The sequence below is a fragment of the Episyrphus balteatus genome, chromosome 3 (assembly GCF_945859705.1).
Source record: "Episyrphus balteatus chromosome 3, idEpiBalt1.1, whole genome shotgun sequence".
Lineage (NCBI taxonomy): Eukaryota > Metazoa > Arthropoda > Insecta > Diptera > Syrphidae > Episyrphus > Episyrphus balteatus.
The window spans coordinates 87,714,035-87,734,595 of NC_079136.1; the positions used below are offsets into that span (position 1 = coordinate 87,714,035).

A 20,561-nucleotide genomic window follows, 5' to 3' on the forward strand; every position below is an offset into this window, starting at 1 on the left:
TTCATTGAAAAACGAATTTTCAACCAACAAAATAGAAAGCAAACGACGACGCACGTCTTTGAAAAAAACGTCGACATGGACTGGGTTTAAAATAATTTAATTTATTAATTCACATCTGCATTTCCTATTGGTAGTATTTGCGTTTAAAGTGAACTCTCCGGGTTATCAGGTTTTGTTGATTTTGAAGAAGGTGTTGGATTTTCTTCGGGTTTGCTTTCTAAAGAAAATGGTGGAATTTTACAATCGAAAGAATGACCATCTTCACGTTCCAGACGGAAAGTTCCCCTATAAACAAAAATTCAATGTAGTAGAGTTTTTTTTTTAATAAAATAAATATTTTACTTACCACATATGTCCACTTGGAGCTTGCAAGCTTACGTGACTGCTATACTGAAAGGCCGGCAATTTTCGACTAAGTATAGGCTCTTGTCCGACAACGCCTCGTCCCCTGACCGTTTCTAGGGTACCCGAGAGAGAAAAGATTCTCCAGTGTCTTTCACGAAGTTGAACGCTTAATTCGCCTAAATTTTCCAATCGAATACAGTAGCGCCACTAAAATAATTAAAAAATAAAATAAAACTTGTATTTTGTACCCCTATTTTATTTCACAGTACAGTGTACTGTGATTTTATTTAATCTTTTGCTTTTTCAAATTAAAAAAAAAATGTATATCATGTTTAAATATATTCGGCCTTATCAAGATCGGAGAATTGCTATGAATCCGAATCCGTAATGGAAAATTTCATACAAATCGTCATTAAGAATGGATTTTGTGATTGTTGAAGTTTCACTTCTCCCTTGAAACCCAAAATAAGAAATCGTTACAGGAAATGGATCCCAACTCAAAGATTTCCGAAATATCATTCTATTTTAGTTTGAATTTTTTGTTTAGAAAAAAAAAAGACCATCGTCAACGTTAACTATAAACCCCGCTGACTAATAACTTTAGACAATGCCGCCTAGTTCTAGTATACAAAAATTAATTCATTAAAACGAAATGTATTTAACAATCTAATAAATAAATTTGTGGCACGACAATTCATGAAAAAGCAGACCAAGGCCCAATTTATTGACTGTCCATTAAACTTAAATCCCCATTAAAAAAGGGAATTTTAAAATTAAAAACCGAATTCGTTTAATTCAGTCTCTTTTAAGCAATTTTTTGAAGTTTGACATCATTAACTAATTGAGCATTAAATTTAAAACTCCATTTAGATAAAAAGCCGAATTCGACCTTTTAAGAGGGATTTTTAGAGCAAATGGAGGTTTTAAACAGAATTTCTATTTATTCACTCTCCATTAGTGTCAAATGTCATTTTATAAATTGTTTAATTATTATTTTATTTGAAAAAAAAAAATTGTTTGTCAAATGAGCTAAAGAATTATTAAAAAAAAAAAAAAACACAATTATGAATAAAAGTACAGACATTAATAAATTGGATGAAATGTCTTCAAAGGATTGTTGAAATATCTTTTTAGTCCTAACACTTTTGTAAATTTATCAGCGTCACGCGGGCGATTGCTAAGAATCGGTTAAGATTCATACATGTTTATGACATACATAAATACCCCAATACGTTAGTCGTTTGTCCTAAAACGACACAAAAAAGAATTGCTTTGGACACCAATATTGAGGTTCCAGTAAAGTAATTATCCTGCCATACGGAAAAGCGGCAAAGGGCGGAGGGAACTACGAAGTTAAAGTTCTAAATTAGTAATACAAATTGGCGCTCCTAGAACAAGTCGTTTTAATAGAAACGACGTTTCCATTTCATTGCAACATTGCACTAAAGATTTTGAATGGAAACAAATTTTAAAAAAATGGATCTACTACGCAGAAGAGCACAATATACTAAATCATCTTCTCCACTTCCAAAGAAACACGTCCAGGTTGCGATGCTGCATAATATTGTCATCTCATAAAATTGCAATTCCTTCAGTTTCTGGTTAACGCTGGAACTTTGATACCCTCGCTTACGCACCAGTTTTTATGTTTGTTATATTATTCTTCATTCAAATATATATATTCGATTTGACAAAATCGTTGCTTTTGACAGATTTATTTTCAAAAAAAATAAAAATTCCCTAGGATATTTTTAACAGAGTTTTAAATTTGAAGTTTCCATTAAAAGTAAGGACTTTAACTAAAGAAGAGTGAATTAAATGAATTTTTAATGGTGTGTACTTAAAGGCGTCAATAGTTTAACTACGCTTTTAACTAAAACGATAAATTTCAAAATTTAATGGAGGCTCAATAAATTGGCGCCAAGTGAATTAAAACTCTCAACTATGGGTGTCTAATCAATTTCCAAGAATAGCATGGGCCTACAATTTACAACCGCGTCCGAACGGCTAAGCAGAGATGCAGTTGATACTCCTACGACACAGTATCATTGTTCAAGTTCATCATCACAAACAGAACCAACAAAAGAAAATTCAGTTTAATTTGGTTTAAAAGGATATAATCCATTTATATTAGTTGGTGCACTTAAGTATTCAGGACACGTTATTTTTAATTTTGATGATGAACGGTCTTTGGTTTATATTGAACCAGTTTAACAACTCGTGCATTTCTCTTATATGAGCAGAGGTTATCACGTTTAAATATAATGCGCATTGCTTTATTTTGTAAAATCTGCATTCGATTTTTTTGGGACATATTAAAAAAATACAGAACACTGGGACAGAAAATGAGGTTTTATTATAACATCTTTTTAAACTTTTATTTTATTTATTTTATTAACAAGAGCCGATTTATTTTTATTTTTAGCCACTTACTTATTACACAAAGATCTTCATTTTCGACCAGAAATACACAAAAATCCATCGTCTGCAACAAGTTTGAGTCAAGAATGTATCAAAACCTTTTCCATATCGTTGATGCAAACAACAAACAATCTAACACTTAGTAAAGTTCATTGGGGGATAGAAATATTAACTGGTATTGGCCTCGAGGTTACTCCTTTAACTCTAGTTCGCTGGGATCTGCCTTCGAGAAAACTTCGGAACCAATTTAGTTCAGTTCCCCGTACACATATTTTTAATCAAGGGACTATTATCTATTTTCCACAAATTTTCTTAATTTAAATAACCATCATAAATTCGCTTTATTAAAATAAACATCCTAAATAACATCCTGACGAAGGTAATGCATCCATAGAGATCTAAGTTAGGTTATTCTATTGAACGTCTCATCACCCATATGACCTAAATCAGATGCATCTTTAAACTTTTTCCTTACCTACATTGCTAGGTATGAAAAGACAAATACATACCATCTTTTTAAGCTAACAGCCTTTTTAATGTTTAATAATTTAATTTAATTTTACATACAATCTCTGATCATCTTCATTCTACAGTTACAAATGATGAATGCCCTAATGCTAATTAATAACTATGTATGTGTAGATGCAATTGAAGTGTCTTCCATTTTTCAAAGCCAACATCGTTTGTCCAATTAGTATCCCTTAAAGCAATTCAAAGAAAGACAACTCTCCGAAATACCAATTACGCAAAGCCCTACGAACCACAATTTTATTGAAATTTTCTTGATTGAAAACACTAGTTAACATTTTCAGTATCACATTATTCGAATTTAATTTTCAATAACAAACAACATTTCTAAACGACCAAAAACTAATTGAAATTAAATACTCTCGTATGACACAAAACTATCATGCAATTTATTCATAAATGTGCAATTTTACTATTTAATTCATAGTTCTATATAAATTTAATTTATATTTATTACAATTCACATTCACTTAGATCATCTATATGACATACATAATTGTAAAATCACCGAATAACTTCGTGCCTTAAACTAACGAGTAAGGAAAATAACATGTCATGCTAACCGCATGATGATGCTTTAGCACAATGAAACAATAATGCGCGGCACTTGTTGCTTAGCAAAAATTGTTTTCTTAAAGCTTAATTTTTTGATGGGCAAGAGGTCGTCCCCTTGAATTAGCATCACTACTTTTGATGCTGGATTCGGGTGAAGCGATTTAGCCCTAATTTATATTAATCAAATATTATTTAAACACGAAAGTAATTGGAAAATTAACACACCCTTATACCAATAGGGTTTAAAAATTTGTGAATTAATCAATATTTGAAGAGAGTTCAAATGAATCTCTTAGGAAGGAGAAGGAGGTTAAGTCAGAAAGAAAGATTTTAGAAAATTCAAACTACATAATGTGGAGCTATAAAAATATTTAAGTCACTACGGATTCATTACGTTCGTCAGGATGCAATTTAGGATGGCTATTTAAATAAAGGGAATTAGTGGAAAACTGATAATAGTCTCTTAATTCAAAATTGGTGTAAGGGGAACTGAACTTAATTAGTTCCGTTGGATGACCGATTGCGAAAAATAATACGACTGTCTGATGACCAATGCGGGTTTGTCTCGGGCAAATCAACCACAGATGCCATACAGAGTTTAAGAATCCGAATGGAAAAACACCGTGATTCCTCAAGGGATTTGCTGGATTTGTGCTGGTTGATTTCGAAAAGGCATTCGATAGAAAACCACGAGATCTGATATGGCATGGGTGTCCCTGAGACAGCGAGGGGTTCCGGAAGCAGCAGTCACCGAAAAGTTCCCAATCAAAGTCGTTGTGCACCAGGGAAGCGTCCTGAGTCCTTTGCTCTTATTCAGTCCTTGACTTTCTGCTTGAAGGAAAAGTGACGGATCCGAAAGTGAATCAGTTATTCTTTGTTGATGATGCAGCCATCATAAGTGAAGATCCAACATCCTTGCAACGAGCACTTGATGAATGGGTGGATGTTCTGGAGGGAAGTGGATACCGCATTAGCGAGAAAAAGACAAATTATCTATGCTGTCCCTTTTCTGACCCAGACGGCCCTATTCTGGACATTTATTTGAATGGAACAATTCTTCCCAAGTGTGAAAAGCTCAAATAACAAGAAGGCATCTTGCGATAACCATCAACCATCGCATAAGTGTAGGATGGATGAAGTGGCGAGAAAAATGTGCCATTTTTTGTAATAGAAAAATGTCCCCTAAACTGAAAGTAAAGCTCTATACTGCAGTTGTTCGTCCAGCACTTACATACGGTTCACAATGTTGGACAATGTACAAAACGTATGAGAGTAAATTCACAGCAGCTGAGATAAAAATGCTTTGCATGGCAGCTGGAGTAACAAAGCTTGATCGAATCAGAAGCAAGAAAATCCGAGGAAGCCTTCATGTTAAAAATACCGTCTTGGATAAAATACAGCATGACCGTTTAAGCTGGTACTGTCATGTACAAAGAAGAAACCCTGAGAACCCAGTTAAAAAGGCGATCGCATACGATGTTCCAACGCAATCGCGAAGAAGAGGCACGTCCAAGAACTTATGGAGAAGACAAGTGCAACGACAGTGGCATTCAGTTGGCCTTAGACATGGAACCATTCAAAACAGAGAGGCCTGCCGTCGTTTATTGAGGTCAACCCGGCGAACCCCACATGTGGAGCAGTAATGTGAAGCAGTAAATTGGGAGAGCTATGATCCCATTCGAGATCATGACTGTCGTCGATAATGGAGAAGAAAAAGAAGAATTAGTTCCGAAGTTTTCTCGAAGGCAAATTCCAGGCAACTAGAGTGAATTGGTTGATACTAGTATCCCCCAATAAACAATCCTTCTGCTAAATACTTACACACTAAATTGTATTTAAAAAAATAACAACTTTCTTACCCAGTAAACCGATGAAGCTGGTGTCTCGCGGCATCCCATATAAAACGGAATGACCGTCACTCTAATGTTCTCCGTTGTTTCCTTGTGAACATCAGACAATTCCAACCAAGGATAGTTCTTTTCTTGCCAGGCTTTAAGTGTGTCTCTAGCCTCAAAGGCAGGATCATTTCCCTCAACTCTGGCTAAGAACTTATCAAACAACTCATGATGTAGAGGATTTTTTTCTGTTGACGAATACGGCATTATATCATCATGCGAAACATAATCTAAGCCTGGAATTGCATAGAGACTTCGATTTGAATCTTGATTACCAAGGAACGTCACAGCTTCAGTTTGAGCTCTCTACAAAACAAATAAAACAATATTAATCTAAAGTAACACTTGATTGAAATGACATCCGGTATTTACAATAAATGGACAATCTCTCGAATCAATTAGAACTTGATAGAATGTATTAACTTTGCCCTTGACTTCTTTTGAAGCATTTTCATTATTTTCCGTCGCCGCCGATGTGGCACCCGTCTTTTCATTATTATTATTTGTCTGTTCTTGTTTATTGAAATTACTTTCATCTGCTTGCACCTGCTGCTTGCCTGGTGCATGCAAATCCCGATCATATACTCTGGCAAGCCATGGAAAGAGCACAACTCCGCGATAACCAAAAATTCGATGCAAAAATAATTGGCCAGTTAGGTATTTGCCATCGAGTTTAGGATTCTCAAGTCTGCCGACTTCAGCTAATCTATGGAATATAGATAGTTGAATTATGCAACTCAATTCTTAAAGAGATATAAATGTGTGCGCAATTATTTGATGCATGCAATATTTGATGAAATTGATTAAATAATTTTATTTAACTTTACTGTCTAGTAATTATTTATGGTTTTTTTTATTAATACATACTTGGTTAGTTGTGCGTTACGAGTGGATATTGTTCGAATAAATATATCACAATAGGCAATGCGACCGAATGTTGCGCTTCTTATTAGTAGACCCATGAATAACAATTTTATTTTGTTTAATTTGTATTTGGAAGAATAATATAGAATATTTTTCTTACAAGTCTACAAACATTCGCCATCGCATTTTATAAATGTCAAAAATGACAATTATATTTGACAGAGGGACAAGAATACAAAATGCGTTTCAGGTGTGGGAAAATATTTGAGAAAAATTAATGTCGAACTCTTTAAATTTCTATTATTTTTAAGGCCATATTTTTCACTAGTTTAAAAATACATCTGGATGTAAACATTGTCAAATGTCAAAAATATATCCAATTCCATAGTATTCCCGACTTAAATCCAATTTTAAATCCAATTTTTTAAACCCAAACAAATTTAAACTGCTCTCTGGAGGTCTGTTTAACTTTATAAATCCAGATGTAAAATTCTTTTTTACAGTGTTCAGTTGCTTTGTCAAGTATTTTGAGAAGGAAAAATAAAGATAAATGCAAATCAATCAAAATTTATTGAATAATGTCAGCTATTACATGAAGCCTCAAGAGGCGCGCCTCTTTTCAAAACCAATGAGTGCAAAAGAGAAAGAAGATAAAACAAAAAATTATCCGACCGGAGAGTCGTGGGCCAAAATTCCGAGACTCTTTTTTGACGTTTCTTTTTCCACTCTTTCTTTTTTCAACATTCCCTTTCATTTCTTTTTGCTTCTTGGTGGAATACAACAACAACAATACTAAAATCAAAAAAGAAATGTCAAATTTGAGTCTTTGACTCAAGAGGCATCGTGTAATAGTACGCGCCTCACAGAATGAATATCAAAAGAAAATTCGAAAAAAGAGTCAAGCCTCTTGAGGCTTCATGTAATAGCTGACAATCACATAATTTTTTTTTTTTGAGTGAATATATGAACAGAAAATTAAATCCTTGGATTTATGAAATTCGGATTTGAGCGATTGGATTTAAAATTAACTTTAATCCAAACTAAATCCAGAGTGAATAATATGGCTGTAAGTCGGAAGAGTGTGCGTACGTTGACGTACGAAAATTGCCAAATATATGCAAATCTACATGCAAAATAAAGTACTAGACTTAGTCTGGTACGCAACTGAAGCGAAATGAAACATGTATGGAAAATTTCGTTTCGCTTCAGCTGCATACTAGGCTTTACTAAATATAACACAACTTATCTATTAGTAGCGCATTTTGTAAAAAAAAATGACCCAACTAACATTTCAGCTTCGGTTAAGGTATTACAAAAGCTACATTTCAGCTTCTTTTAAATTTTAGTTAGGTTGATGGGCATGGAAAAAGGAGAACTTTATACAAGTTTGACCTTCTATAAGGATCTTAAACGAAGCTTTACCGAATCTCTACTGAAGCTTTGAGATTTGACAGATAGCTTCGGAAGAGCTTGTATAGCTCTTTAATACATGTCTCATCGAAATTAAAAAAACAACTACAAAAACGAAAAATAATTCTTTTTTAACTGGTTTTAATTCATTAATTTTATCTTTTGATCTGATATTATATATAACATTCCATTAGTTTTTAGTATATCTATTAATAATAATTTTAAAAGTATATAATTTTTTTTACCACACCCAGGAATCGATCTTCGTATCTGCTTAGTGGTAGTCCACCACTCTACCCACTCGGCCATCCTAGTATATTCATTAATGAAATCAAAAACTTAATCAGTTCAAATAGCAAATAAATGTCCGAGCCAAATTATTCAATGTCAAAACCAAAAAGTGTCCGAGCTAGATTATTTAATATCAAAACCAAAAATCAAATACAAAACTTGGTAATTTCTGTAAAGCTTCTATTAATTCATTAAACAGGCTTATCCGAAAAAACAAGCTTTATACTACGTTTCCACCTACGCTAAATCCGAGATTTAGCTAAGTAGATTTAGAATAAATCTCGAGATTTATTCTAAATCTACTTCGCTTAATCACGGATTTGGGTTCACCTACCCTAAATCCATGATGTTCAACCACTTTCAGCCCGAGATTTAGAATAAATCGCGAGTTTTTTGCTAAATCTACTTAGCTAAATCTCGGATTTAGCGTAGGTGGAAACATAGTATAATACTATGTTTCCACCTACGCTAAATCCGAGATTTAGCTAAGTAGATTTAGAATAAATCTCGAGATTTATTTTAAATCTACTTCGCTAAAACCTAGATTTGGGTTCAGCTACCCTAAATCTAAGGTTTTCACCTACTTTCAATCCGAGATTTAGAATAAAACTCGAGATTTGTGCTAAATCTACTTAGCTAAATCTCGGATTTAGCGTAGGTGGAAACGTAGTATTAGTCTCTTTAACAGTATTTAAACAACTTATTAGAAGTTGTTAAACAAGTCCAAACTTCTATAAAGGCTTGGCCACACCGGAGGGTACGCGGTAGAGGTACAGGTAACGGTACGGGTATTTGTATGGAAAAAATTCCAAACTGACACATCAACGTTCATGTGTGGAATTTTTTTAATACAAATATCGTTGCCGCTACCCGTACCGCTACCGCGTACCCTCCGGTGTGGCCAAGCCTTAAGCAAATAAATTCTGAAGCAAGCTCAATACAAGCTGTATAAAAAGTAGAACCTGAGAGATTTCAATTTACAGAAGCTGTTGTGCTAGTTGGGTAATGTTAAATAATAGATCAAAACCAACTCGTTACTTATGCAGCGACTCGTCACAATGGTACGATAGTTGAACCGGGGCCTTATAATTTTCTACACCTGGAACGCACTTTTTGAAAATGAATTCTTGCAAAATATAATAATCAAACAGATCTTAATTCTTATCGCCATATTTATTTGTTGGGAGTGCATTTTAATTATTCGACGCTTGTTTATTTGTTAAAATTTGTTAAATTTACTTAAAAAAACTAAACTAAATTATTAAATATAATGGCTGTACCAACATACGGTGATAAGCCAATTAGTTTCCAACTAGAAGAAGGTGGCGAATATTATTATGTCGGCTCAGAAGTCGGCAATTATCTACGTCTTTTCCGTGGTATTCTGTATAAAAAATATCCAGGAATGACAAGAATTGTTTTGTCCAACGATGAAAGAAAACGTCTAGCTGATGCTGGACTAAGTAATCATATTCTTGCAAGTTCGGTTTCATTATTGAAGGCTTCAGAAGTAGATGAAATAATTGCTGGAAATGACGAAAAGTATTTATTTCATGGTGGTGTTTTTTATTTGTATGTACCTATTAATTTGTATCTATATCCAGATATCGAGCTATATCAGTGAATACATCAGAGACACCATTACCAAGAGAGAGCAAGTCGAAGAAGGCACCACAATGGGTGCCAACAATGCCCAATTCAAGTCACTTGGATGCTGTGCCACAAGCAACTCCGATCAATCGGAATCGGGTGCACACAAAGAAAGTTCGAACATTCCCAATGTGTTTTGATGATACAGATCCAACAGCTAGCATAGAGAATGCTTCGCAACGGGAGTGTTTGGTGCCAATACGTTTGGACATGGAATTGGAAGGGCAAAAACTAAGGGACACTTTCACTTGGAATAAGAATGGTAAATATTCTGATTATTGTTCATTTATAGACTTGTTAAGTACGCAGGTTTTTATCAGAAATATTTTTCACAGACAAAACTAGTGGAAAATTTATCTAGTATTTACTTCACACTAGTGAAGTTACCACAAGCAACTTCGTTTTTGATCATTGATCCTATACAGTGGTGTATTGAGGGGGGGGGGGGGGGGGGCTCAGGGGGCTCAAGCCCCCCCAAGCCTCCAAGAGAATGTTATTATTTAGCTGATTTCTTCATAATGTACATAATTAAATGAAACTTGTTCGTAAATCTTAGAGATTTAGAGGCAGCTCAGATGTTTGAGCTCCCTCCAAATTCTGAAAGGGCTGTTTGTGTTTGTTTGAGTAAGGGCCTTAGCTGACGTTGAGGGTTGGTATACATTTTTTTCGGATTTTATTCCAATTTGGAACTCTTCAAATCTTTTTTTTTGGTATTTTGGCGTCGAATTACATCACCGTTAAATTTTGTAAAACTTCTTATGCAAACATCGTCTTCAGTATATTTACTTTTTTTCAAAATAATATTTTTCTCAAAGAAAATAGAAATTTTTTTTCACGTTCTGCATTTCACTTTTTGGGCATTCACTTGCCGATAGTGAAATTAAATGTTCTGCATTTTTTCACTTATTTTGGATTTTCTGATCGAAATCAGTTCACTTTGTTTCTGTAAGTGAATTTGGTGCCTTTTTCAATAAATCTGCAATCTTTGGACAAAATTGTGGCTAATTTATTTATATCATTATTAATCACTGCCTCTGTGTTTGCACCTCATTCACTTTACACTTTACCTAATTAATTTTTATTTGAGTATTTACAAATTGCAATAATATCGCCCATGTTCTGCATTTCACTTGCATACATATTTGATATGTCTCGAAAAATCTATCTACTTATTTTTTCTTTTAAATTCTGATTTTGTTCATTAAAATTGTAAATAAAATTGCATCCATGCAACAAAATAAAAATGTATATAAAAAATAAAAATACTTCAGAATTGACAGTTCGAAGCATTTACGAAGTTGTCGAAATCGATCGAAGACAGATTTCACGTGAAATTGAAAAGTGATTTCAATTCACTTTCGGTCGAATTGCGGAAAATAGTAATGAGTATAGCTCAAAAACAAGACGTGGTAGGAATAAATACGTAAACAGTTTTGAATTCAGCATGACAAAGTTCAAACGATATAGTGTTTTTTTATTTTTAAGATTACTCAACACCTTGCTGTTTGTGTAAAATGATTGAGATACAAGAACTTTGAAAAAACACTACTTTGACTGTGAAAGGAAGAGACAGTAGTTCGAAGCTGTCGAGAGCAGTAAAATGTAGCTTTCAGTACTGCTCAAAGACGAATAAAAAAAGAGAACAAATGTTCCTACATTTAGGTACCCTATACAAAATTTTTGAAAAATTTTCCAGCCCCCTCCAAATTTTTTTCTGGATACGCCACTGATCCTATATAGGTATTTGAAATTTTCAAAATTTGGAAGTTTAACTCCGCTGCACAGTGTGCAATTTTGCCAATCTAGCAGAACTTAATTCGTGGTTCCAAGTACACTTAATTTTTTTATGCAAACCAGTTTAACTATGTTAAATTATGTATTTCTACAAGTGTATTATTGATTTTCAAAATTATATATCTAATTATATGTCCGATATGTAGTATAAGAAGATAGAGGATACATGACATCGTTGTTTCTCAAACTATCTATATCTCAAAAACGAAGCAAGATATCGACAAATTTTATTTAATCTTTTCGTCTTATATTTGCGATTCATAAAAATGTGATTTACTATTTTTCAAAACAGTCAAAATAGGTTTATTGCCCTATGAGCTTGAACAAAAAAAAAAAAAATATTGTATATTGCTATTCACAAAAACCTTAAACGGATTCTGATAAAAGAACATTGAGCAAGGGCCAGGCACCATTACATGGCGGATATATGCGGATAAATGTGTATCGTAAACGCTTGACAATGTCAGAAAACATGATTGAAATAAAGGGCCTTAAAAGAAAATAAAATTTTCCTCCATTTTAAGACTTCTCAACACATTTTTTCTTGTGCTTACATGTTAACAGAATGCCAACAAATAATACAAAAAAAAAATGTTGTCCAGCTAACTTTGATAAATAAAAAAATACGCACTGATTAGTTTCACTCAAAAAATCAAGTGGGTTTAGATATCTGTTTGCATATTTGAATCTTATGTGCATGACACTGCAGAACGCCGCATGCAGTTTTAATTCATAGTTTGGAATTTAACCTTTTATTCTACATACAAATATCAAAATATTTCCATTCGGAAGACTTTGAATTTCCCCTAGAAATGCAACTTTGCACAGTGCGTTGTTCTAGATCAGAGGCAACTACTAAATCACTTTGACTAATACGACTTCTAAGAACACGAAAAGTTTTATTTATTTAGGAAATATTGAATCAGAATTGACTTAAAATAGCTTTAAAGATTCTCAAACTGTAAAACGCTTATCATCGATTCGATTATCGTTTTCAAAATTACGGAATGACCCCCCGGCCTCCCACTCACTATTACTAGTTTAACCCAAAGATCTTTTACAAATGATGTAGGTAAGGTAGTGTTTTCGTGCCAGTGGTGAAAAAGGAACGATGCGTTTATAAATTCAGCCATATTTTGAACTCTATTGTGCAGAATATTATACACAATATCACAAAAAAAATATGTTTTTAGCTTTGAGGGAAGCTTTTAAACTAAAAGGATTTGGGCCTCAACTAACAAGCTCCTCCAGCCAGCTCTATCCTTAGCTCGCTGCTTCCAGCCAAGTAAACTGATGTCCCCTTCCACCTCAGACGAGGTCTTCCTCTACTCCATAGTCCCTCTGGGTTGGAGTTGAAAATTTTCACACGGAACCAAAAATTCCAAACGAAAAGCTCAATATTTTTTTTTGTGTGTAACCGATAAAATAATGGAAATGTTTAAAAACAATATACAAACATATAATTTAACAAAAAAAAAAGTAATTCATCCTTTTCTTTAATTTTGTACTTTTAGAAAGCATGATCACACCTGAACAATTCGCTGAAGTACTTTGCGATGATTTAGACCTTAATCCAGTACCCTTTGTTCCTGCAATAGCTCAAGCTATCCGTCAACAAATTGAAGCGTTCCCAAATGAACAACCAATACTGGAAGAAAGCTGCGATCAGCGTGTAATTGTAAAGCTTAACATACACGTAGGCAATACATCATTAGTAGATCAAGTCGAATGGGATATGTCTGAAAAGAATAACAATCCCGAAGAATTCGCCATGAAACTTTGTGCCGAGCTTGGTTTGGGTGGAGAATTTGTGACAGCAATCGCTTACTCTATTCGAGGTCAATTATCATGGCATTTACGTACTTATGCTTTCTCAGAAGCACCACTTTCGACTATTGATGTTCCATTTCGCAATCCCAGCGATGCTGATGCATGGGCTCCATTCCTGGAAACTCTTACCGATGCCGAAATGGAAAAGAAAATACGAGATCAAGATAGAAATACAAGAAGAATGCGTCGCTTGGCTAATACGACAACTGGATGGTAAAAAATGTAAATTATCGCTAAATTGTATAAAAAAATAATAATTTAATACAATTTTAATAAAAATAAAACAATACATGTACTTTCTAAATAATAATTTATTCTTTTTCACGTTTTACTATTTTTGCCGCTGATTCAAATATCTGCGACTGAGATGATTCTTCCATTATGATTAAACTTTCTTCAAATGTTCTTTTTCTATTCGCTTTTTGTGTTGCAAAACTTTTATATTTAGGAAAATGTTTAGTATCGATATTTGGATCTGCTACTGTTAAAGTTTCGTAGACAGGTGGTTCTTCTGTTATCGATTGGGAGGGCATTTCTAATTCTATTATAAAATCGTTAGATTGTTGTAATGACTGTGTTTTAGAGGAGTTTTCTAAATCTATTATAATCTCTTGTGGCTGTTGCTGTGAATTTAGTTGAAAAGAATTATCTAAGTTAATTATTAAATTCTGTTCATCTCTCAGTTCGACAATTCTCGATTGATTAACAGGAGTTATGAGTGGTGAAACATCTTTGTGCTGTGATTCATCTATGATTTGTATTTGATCATTTATGTGAGCATTTTCTTGTTTTGGCTGTTGCTGGCTTATGTTATTTGTGATGTCGTTATTTTGATCGTTTTGATTCTTTTTCTTTTCCATTCTTTTTAACTTTTCTTTGTATTGTCTATTTTTATCTGCTTTCTGTTGGGCTATTTTAAGATTTTCAGCTAATTTATTCATTTGAGCTACTTTCAATTCAGCCAAATTAATAGCGGCAGCCTGACCCATTTGAGTGCTTGCATCGAAAATCACTTCGAATGTATTGTGCTCTACGGAAGTCTTCGGCTCAAGTCGACTTAGAAGAGTTGTTTTATATAAAAGACTTATAAGTCGTTGGCGGAACTTATTTCTTGCTTCAATCACATTGATAGGTAGTTTAATGTTGCTTGCCTCAACTCTATCTTCATTACCATTGAACGAAGCTTGTATACAGAGTCCTCGAAACGCTAAAAGAGTGCTGTAACTAGGTGGTAATTTAAAACCAACATCAGGTCTCTCGAAAACTAAAGTTTTTTCATCTTGATCATGGAGTCGTATAAGTTTCTCCAAGCTCACCGGTACAAAACCCTTAGCATACCCCTTTTTAAGTACAACTGGCATATTTAATTTGCATTCGAAAACATTTCGAACAAACTCTAAACTTGCCAAGCATTTAGGAACTTTGCTATAACCTTCACCGAATCTAAAGTCATATGAGTATTTCAAAAAATTATACCACTGTATTTCATTGTGACGTAATCTGGATCGATATAAGCTAGGATTTTCCACAGGTTCTTTGACTGGATTTGATTCTGTTAAACCTGTGATTGTTTCTACCCAATTATTTTTAGTAACATTCGATCGGGCTTTACGTTTTTTTCTAGGAATGTCTTCAACAGTGGCATCGGGGTTGTCTTTGAAAAATTTTGCAATAGTTAAATAGCGGGTACGACAACTGGTTCGAGTGTGACTTTCTATTGAGGCGGAAATATTTTTCCAATCGTGTTCACCATATTTTGCTATAAGATCAAGTAGCAATCGGTCATCTTCGGGTGACCAGTGACGGGTTGTGCCGCGGGATTTAATTGAATTGTTATATCTGTTGCGGATTTGGACAACTGTTCGATTAGGAAATAGATCTTTGGGAAAACAATTGAAGTTTTCGCCAAACTCTTCGACAGCGGCTAGAATAATGCAATCTTCTTCGGGCGTAAATAGAGCTGAAAATATAATAAAGCATTTTATTATAATATTAAATTTTCACGGCAGTTTGATAATATATCATTGGATGAGCTCACATAAATTTTTGCCTTACCTCTTGAAATGTTAGGATTAATACTATATTTCCAACGCGCAAAGCACTGCTTTTTCGTACGATTTGGCAGCTGTGAACATATTGGATTCCATCTTATTACATTGCCCATACTATATTTTTCTACAAGCGACAATAATAAATCATCCTCTTCCTTAGTCCAGCGTTCGCCTTTATCTTCACGCATTTTAATCGACACCACAGTCTGATATTGAACAAAACATTGATAATCAGATCTACGTGGCATTTCTGATGCTATCGCAATCCAATCCTGAAATTGATATTTCTTTGCAAGTTCGTTAAGTTTAATATTCTCCTCTTCTGTCCATTCATCACGATTGATTTCGGGCTTTAAATATGCATTCCAACTTGCTAAACAACTATTTGCTGTATGACGTGAACCCAAATTGTGTACTGATATTTGATTCCAATCAATTTCAAAGTCATTATCGACTTTGTCTAGGAGTTTATTGAGTTTCAATGAATGTAGTTTAACTTTTTTACTTAAAGGAGTAGTTTTGGCAAGTTTTTTTTCGTATGATTCCTTTCGTTCGATGTACTCAATAGCCTTAAAAGAGATAGATAATTTATAAATTCAGTAAAAACATAAGCAAGGCTTAAAATATTCGACATTATAATTTCTAAATTTGAGCAATTGTAATTTAGTGAGAATAAAGAGCTATAATTTTAGTCGTTTTTTCAGTACGACTCATTTGTTTTGTGTTTGTTTCTTAGTCAGACTAACCATTTTACATATTTTGTTTAATTCTATTTTGGAAAGAGATTGATTAAAACATCATCTTTGCTTTTTATAGAAAAAAATTAATCGCAACTGATGCTATTTTTATTTACCTGCAATGTTTGAACAAGTGTTACTTCTGCAGTTATCATTATAATTTACCGAAATAAAAAGAAATAAGAAGCTGAACTCAAATATTAATACCTTGGTTTTTGAAAAAAAAAATCTTAGTTTTTGAGAACTTTAGGGAAAAAAAGTAAAATGATAAACAAAATTTTACTTTGGAAAAAAAAAATAATTAAATTATTATTTCTGAAAAAGTAAAAATACAATTTTTTTTTTGAACATTTTTCTTTGTTTGATACCTTAAAACCGAACATTTTTTCTTTTCTTGAAAAAAATCAAGGTGGTCATATTTGTGTTGAGCTTTTTATTACTTTTTATTTTGATGAATTATATTGATTTATGCAGAAGTACATCTGTTCAAACATTACAAGGTCAAGAAAAATAACATCAGTTGCGATTCATTTTTTTTTTTCTTAAAAATAAAAATAAAATTAAAGTTTTTCCAAATAACTTTACTCCTTAGTTTAATTCAATGTCTTTCCAAAATAGAATTTAGAAAAAATTAAATTTGTAGTCTGACTAAGAAACAAACACAAAACAAATACTAACTAAGTACTGAAACAATGACCAAAATTATCGCTTTTTATACTCTTTAAATTACAATTATAAGGTCGAATATTTTAAGCTGGTTTATTGACTAAATAATAACATTTATTAATTAATTATTGGCTGTTAGAAATTTTTTTAAGTTTCAACGTAGAACACACAACACAAAATTTTAAATGAGAATTTATAATCTACTGGTCACTTTTTTTAACATTTATTTTTCAGAGAACTATTTTTTAAACTATAATGGTTAAACAAAATAAAAAAAAAAACTAAAGTTATGATTTAAAAAAAATTGTTTTTTTTTCACCAATTCTTCTAAAATAGGATGTAGTAGATAAAACACATAAAAGACCATTTTAAGTCATTATCGTGCTTTATTTCCATGGGCTCATAAATTTTTAAAAAAATATGTAAACACAAAATATTCTCCAAGTTTCACATCTTTAAATCAATTTAAAATCCTATTATAAATATTTCTAACTATATGAGGAGCTTAAAAATTCCATTTTCAAATGTATGCCATAAAAATGAGATTTTTGCAGCGCTTTGAAAGGTCAATAACAGTTTTTTTTAAAAATTTCTTTAGTTTTTAAAAAGACCTATTGAAAACAAATTCGTTACTTTTCCTGAAGATCTTTTTTAATTTTTTTTTTTTTAAATGAATTAATATGGGTTTTCAAACATACTACAATAATTCTGACAAATGCAAACCAAACTACAAAGATACAATTGCATGCTGCCCATAATTTTAAATTGGCGCTTACAATAATTTGGGTTTATTTTGGGAATATTTAAGCGAATATAGAAAGAAGTCAGAAATGAGTTGGTTGCGTGTTTCAGATTTAACGGGTTTTTTTTTTCTCGGAAAATTTTTTATACGGTTTTGTCTGATTAGGTATATCATTCTAAAAAGCTAAACGGTTTAATCAAACATAAGGATACAAATACAATGACAACTACCATTCGCAAGTACAAAATACAAACAAGGTTATTATGATCGAGTTCATAAATGCAGGACTGCAGCAGTGCTGCAAAAAAGAATTAATAATATTGTTCGATAAACTCGTTTTTAGTTCTAATAAGTTGGATACATTTTTCAACAGACAGTCCTTGGCTGGATAAATGGAAGTTCTATTTTGCAGAACTGCTGCAGTCCTGCATTTATGAACTCGCCCTATATCACAAGAATTGAATCGGTCATTGCAAAAACTACTAAAGTCACATTTTTTTTTTTAAATCGATTTTTTTGCTGAAAATCATTTCTCAAATGTAGATGCGTATTCTGGGTAAAAAGCAGATAAGATAATACATTTCTTCCTCTTCAAATTATAACGCTTATTCCAAAAACAACTTAAGTCCAGAGACTTAATAGGTTTTTGCTTGCACTAGTTGATGGCAGTTGTAGTTATATTTCCCTAAATTTAAAATAGGCATCGTCCTGATTGTTTCAACAATATTCAAGTCTTTAATTTGGAGAATATTTGCTACAAATATAGAGGAACTATGTATATTACTATTGAAAAACATAAGCAATCGTTTTTAATATTTATTATTGAGAAAATTATTTGTCAGAAATTTTCTCATTCGTATTTTCAACGTTCAAGAAGCAAGACCTGTTTTCTTATAATTGTTTATCACCTTTGTTATATAAATAAACCAACAAACTCTAATAATTACAAATAAACAAATAAACAGAGACTTCTTCTTTTGAAACGGTTGGTGATTTAACCCAAATAAGAATGATAGAGAATATGATTAATATGGGCCGTAAAATAATGAATTATGCAAAATAAATACATGTGACATGTAAATAAATATTTTTTAAAGAATAATTTTCAATAATAAGCCAATAAAAAAAAAACGCAAAAGAGATTATAATATATATATAATAAAATATGACGGTTATTTTACACATCTGTTTCTTACACCTCTAATACTAAATTATTAAGCTTTAAAAAGTCCTTCGAGGTTCGTTTGCTTGAGCATGCAACAGTTTATATTGGTTCCTGAAAAATTCAAATTGTTGGACTTAAGTGCTTTTTGAAATGATCGATTCAATTAGAACTCAAAGTTTCACTTTGAACTTTTATCAAATAGAGATAGGTAAAGTAAATAAACAACATGAACAACATAAATTGCATTTGCAAACAAAAAGATACCTAAGAAACAACTAGAACGGGGACGAAATAATACAAGAAAGGCGGAATATCTATTTGCAATTGCTTGAATGTTAGAACTGAAAACCGGGAAGCGTGAGACAATTTTCCGAGATCAACAGGCTATAGGTCGAAATTTAGGGTGGAAGAGTGTTGGCCCCCAATCGAGATAACAATTGTCGGCATGCTTCACAATTAACCATTATATACAATGTTGAGCAAGAATAGTTCTTAACAGAGATAAAGCAACATTATTTCAAAATATAAAAGCTATATATTTTAACATTAGAGGTACCTGTTCCTTGATCCCTTGTAGTATTCCGACTTTATCTCTAGCAGTCCAGGTGAAATGTGGATACAGTTCCAAATCACTAGGGAAGAATTCTTTTTCAATCTCACTGCGATACTTGTAATCTGGATTTGGCGGGCAACGTCTGCCAGTTTTGTCTTTAAAAAACGGTCTACCACAACTTCCAATGCCTTTTAAATAAGATGTCATGGTTAATGGATTGGCAAGTTTTTGTTGATTCTCTTCGTATATTTCGCGACACTTGTTGAGCATTGAAACAACTTTAATTCGTAATTCTTCCATTGTTTCTTGTAATTTTCGATTGAGAACAATTGAATTTTCCATATTGACTTCAGCATGATCTTCCAACACTTTGACAACACTAGCCAAGTAATCGAAATCGAATTCTTCGGAATGGAATTGGTCGGGATCATCTGAACTAATAACATCATCGTCCTCGTCGGAGCAGCTCTCATCATCATCGTCTTCATCTTCAGTGTAACTATTATCACTGTCAGATGTTTCACATTCGTTATTTCGAGCTGATGATTTGGGTTTTTTCTTTGGAGATTCCATATTTCGTTTGGCGAATTGGAATCCTTAAATATTTTGGGAGTATCAAACGATTACTCTGTTTCTGGGATCTTTTGCTTCTTTGACCAAATTTCATTCCATTTGAATTTGTTTTCAGTGGCGATGAATTGTGAATCGTATTTATTTGACAGTTTGCAAAATTTTGTGGAACTTGTGTTTTGTTCTGTTTGATAAAAAATTTTTTTAATCAAATATTAGGGGCCATTCACATTGTTTCAAAAATTTGTTAATAAGGCCGTGTGTCAGTTGCGTTAAAATTTTGATTGAAATTATCTAGCTTGGTAAGAATTTGACACTTGCGCTCTGAGTAAAATAGGTGAATCCAAATCAACCCAAGTCATAAAGTGAAAATTTTCCAACTCACTTTGTGACAGTTTTTTGACCACAACATTAAAAATAATGATGCAGAAAGCTTTTTTTTATCTAAAAAACAAATTTTGTAGTTTTTTCCAAAAACAAATAGCACTGAAAAG

General features: G+C 32.7%; 3 protein-coding genes and 1 non-coding gene across 4 annotated transcripts; 2 read left to right on the forward strand and 2 right to left on the reverse strand.

Moving 5' to 3' along the window:
• Positions 1 to 13: 13 nt before the first annotated feature.
• Positions 14 to 6,808, reverse strand: LOC129917042 (polymerase delta-interacting protein 2). Its single transcript, XM_055997353.1, has 5 exons — positions 6,612 to 6,808; positions 6,117 to 6,450; positions 5,709 to 6,050; positions 347 to 552; positions 14 to 285 (listed from the first exon to the last, which is right to left on the reverse strand). The coding sequence occupies exons 1-5, from the start codon at positions 6,704 to 6,706 to the stop codon at positions 144 to 146; spliced, it is 1,119 nt and encodes a 372-aa protein (XP_055853328.1). The 5' UTR covers positions 6,707 to 6,808; the 3' UTR covers positions 14 to 143.
• On the forward strand, positions 3,814 to 4,017 carry LOC129917416 (U12 minor spliceosomal RNA). Its single transcript, XR_008772774.1, has one exon. It is a non-coding gene; the product is annotated as a U12 minor spliceosomal RNA (small nuclear RNA).
• A 2,659-nt stretch (positions 6,809 to 9,467) lies between the features above and the next one.
• On the forward strand, positions 9,468 to 13,872 carry LOC129917043 (SWI/SNF-related matrix-associated actin-dependent regulator of chromatin subfamily B member 1). Its single transcript, XM_055997354.1, has 3 exons — positions 9,468 to 9,851; positions 9,914 to 10,221; positions 13,268 to 13,872. Exons 1-3 carry the CDS (start codon positions 9,580 to 9,582, stop codon positions 13,798 to 13,800), a joined length of 1,113 nt encoding a protein of 370 aa, XP_055853329.1. The 5' UTR covers positions 9,468 to 9,579; the 3' UTR covers positions 13,801 to 13,872.
• A 4-nt stretch (positions 13,873 to 13,876) lies between these two features.
• Positions 13,877 to 20,217, reverse strand: LOC129917031 (uncharacterized). The gene is made up of 3 exons (XM_055997339.1): positions 19,501 to 20,217; positions 15,639 to 16,203; positions 13,877 to 15,543 (listed from the first exon to the last, which is right to left on the reverse strand). Exons 1-3 carry the CDS (start codon positions 20,068 to 20,070, stop codon positions 13,895 to 13,897), a joined length of 2,784 nt encoding a protein of 927 aa, XP_055853314.1. The 5' UTR covers positions 20,071 to 20,217; the 3' UTR covers positions 13,877 to 13,894.
• Positions 20,218 to 20,561: the final 344 nt, after the last annotated feature.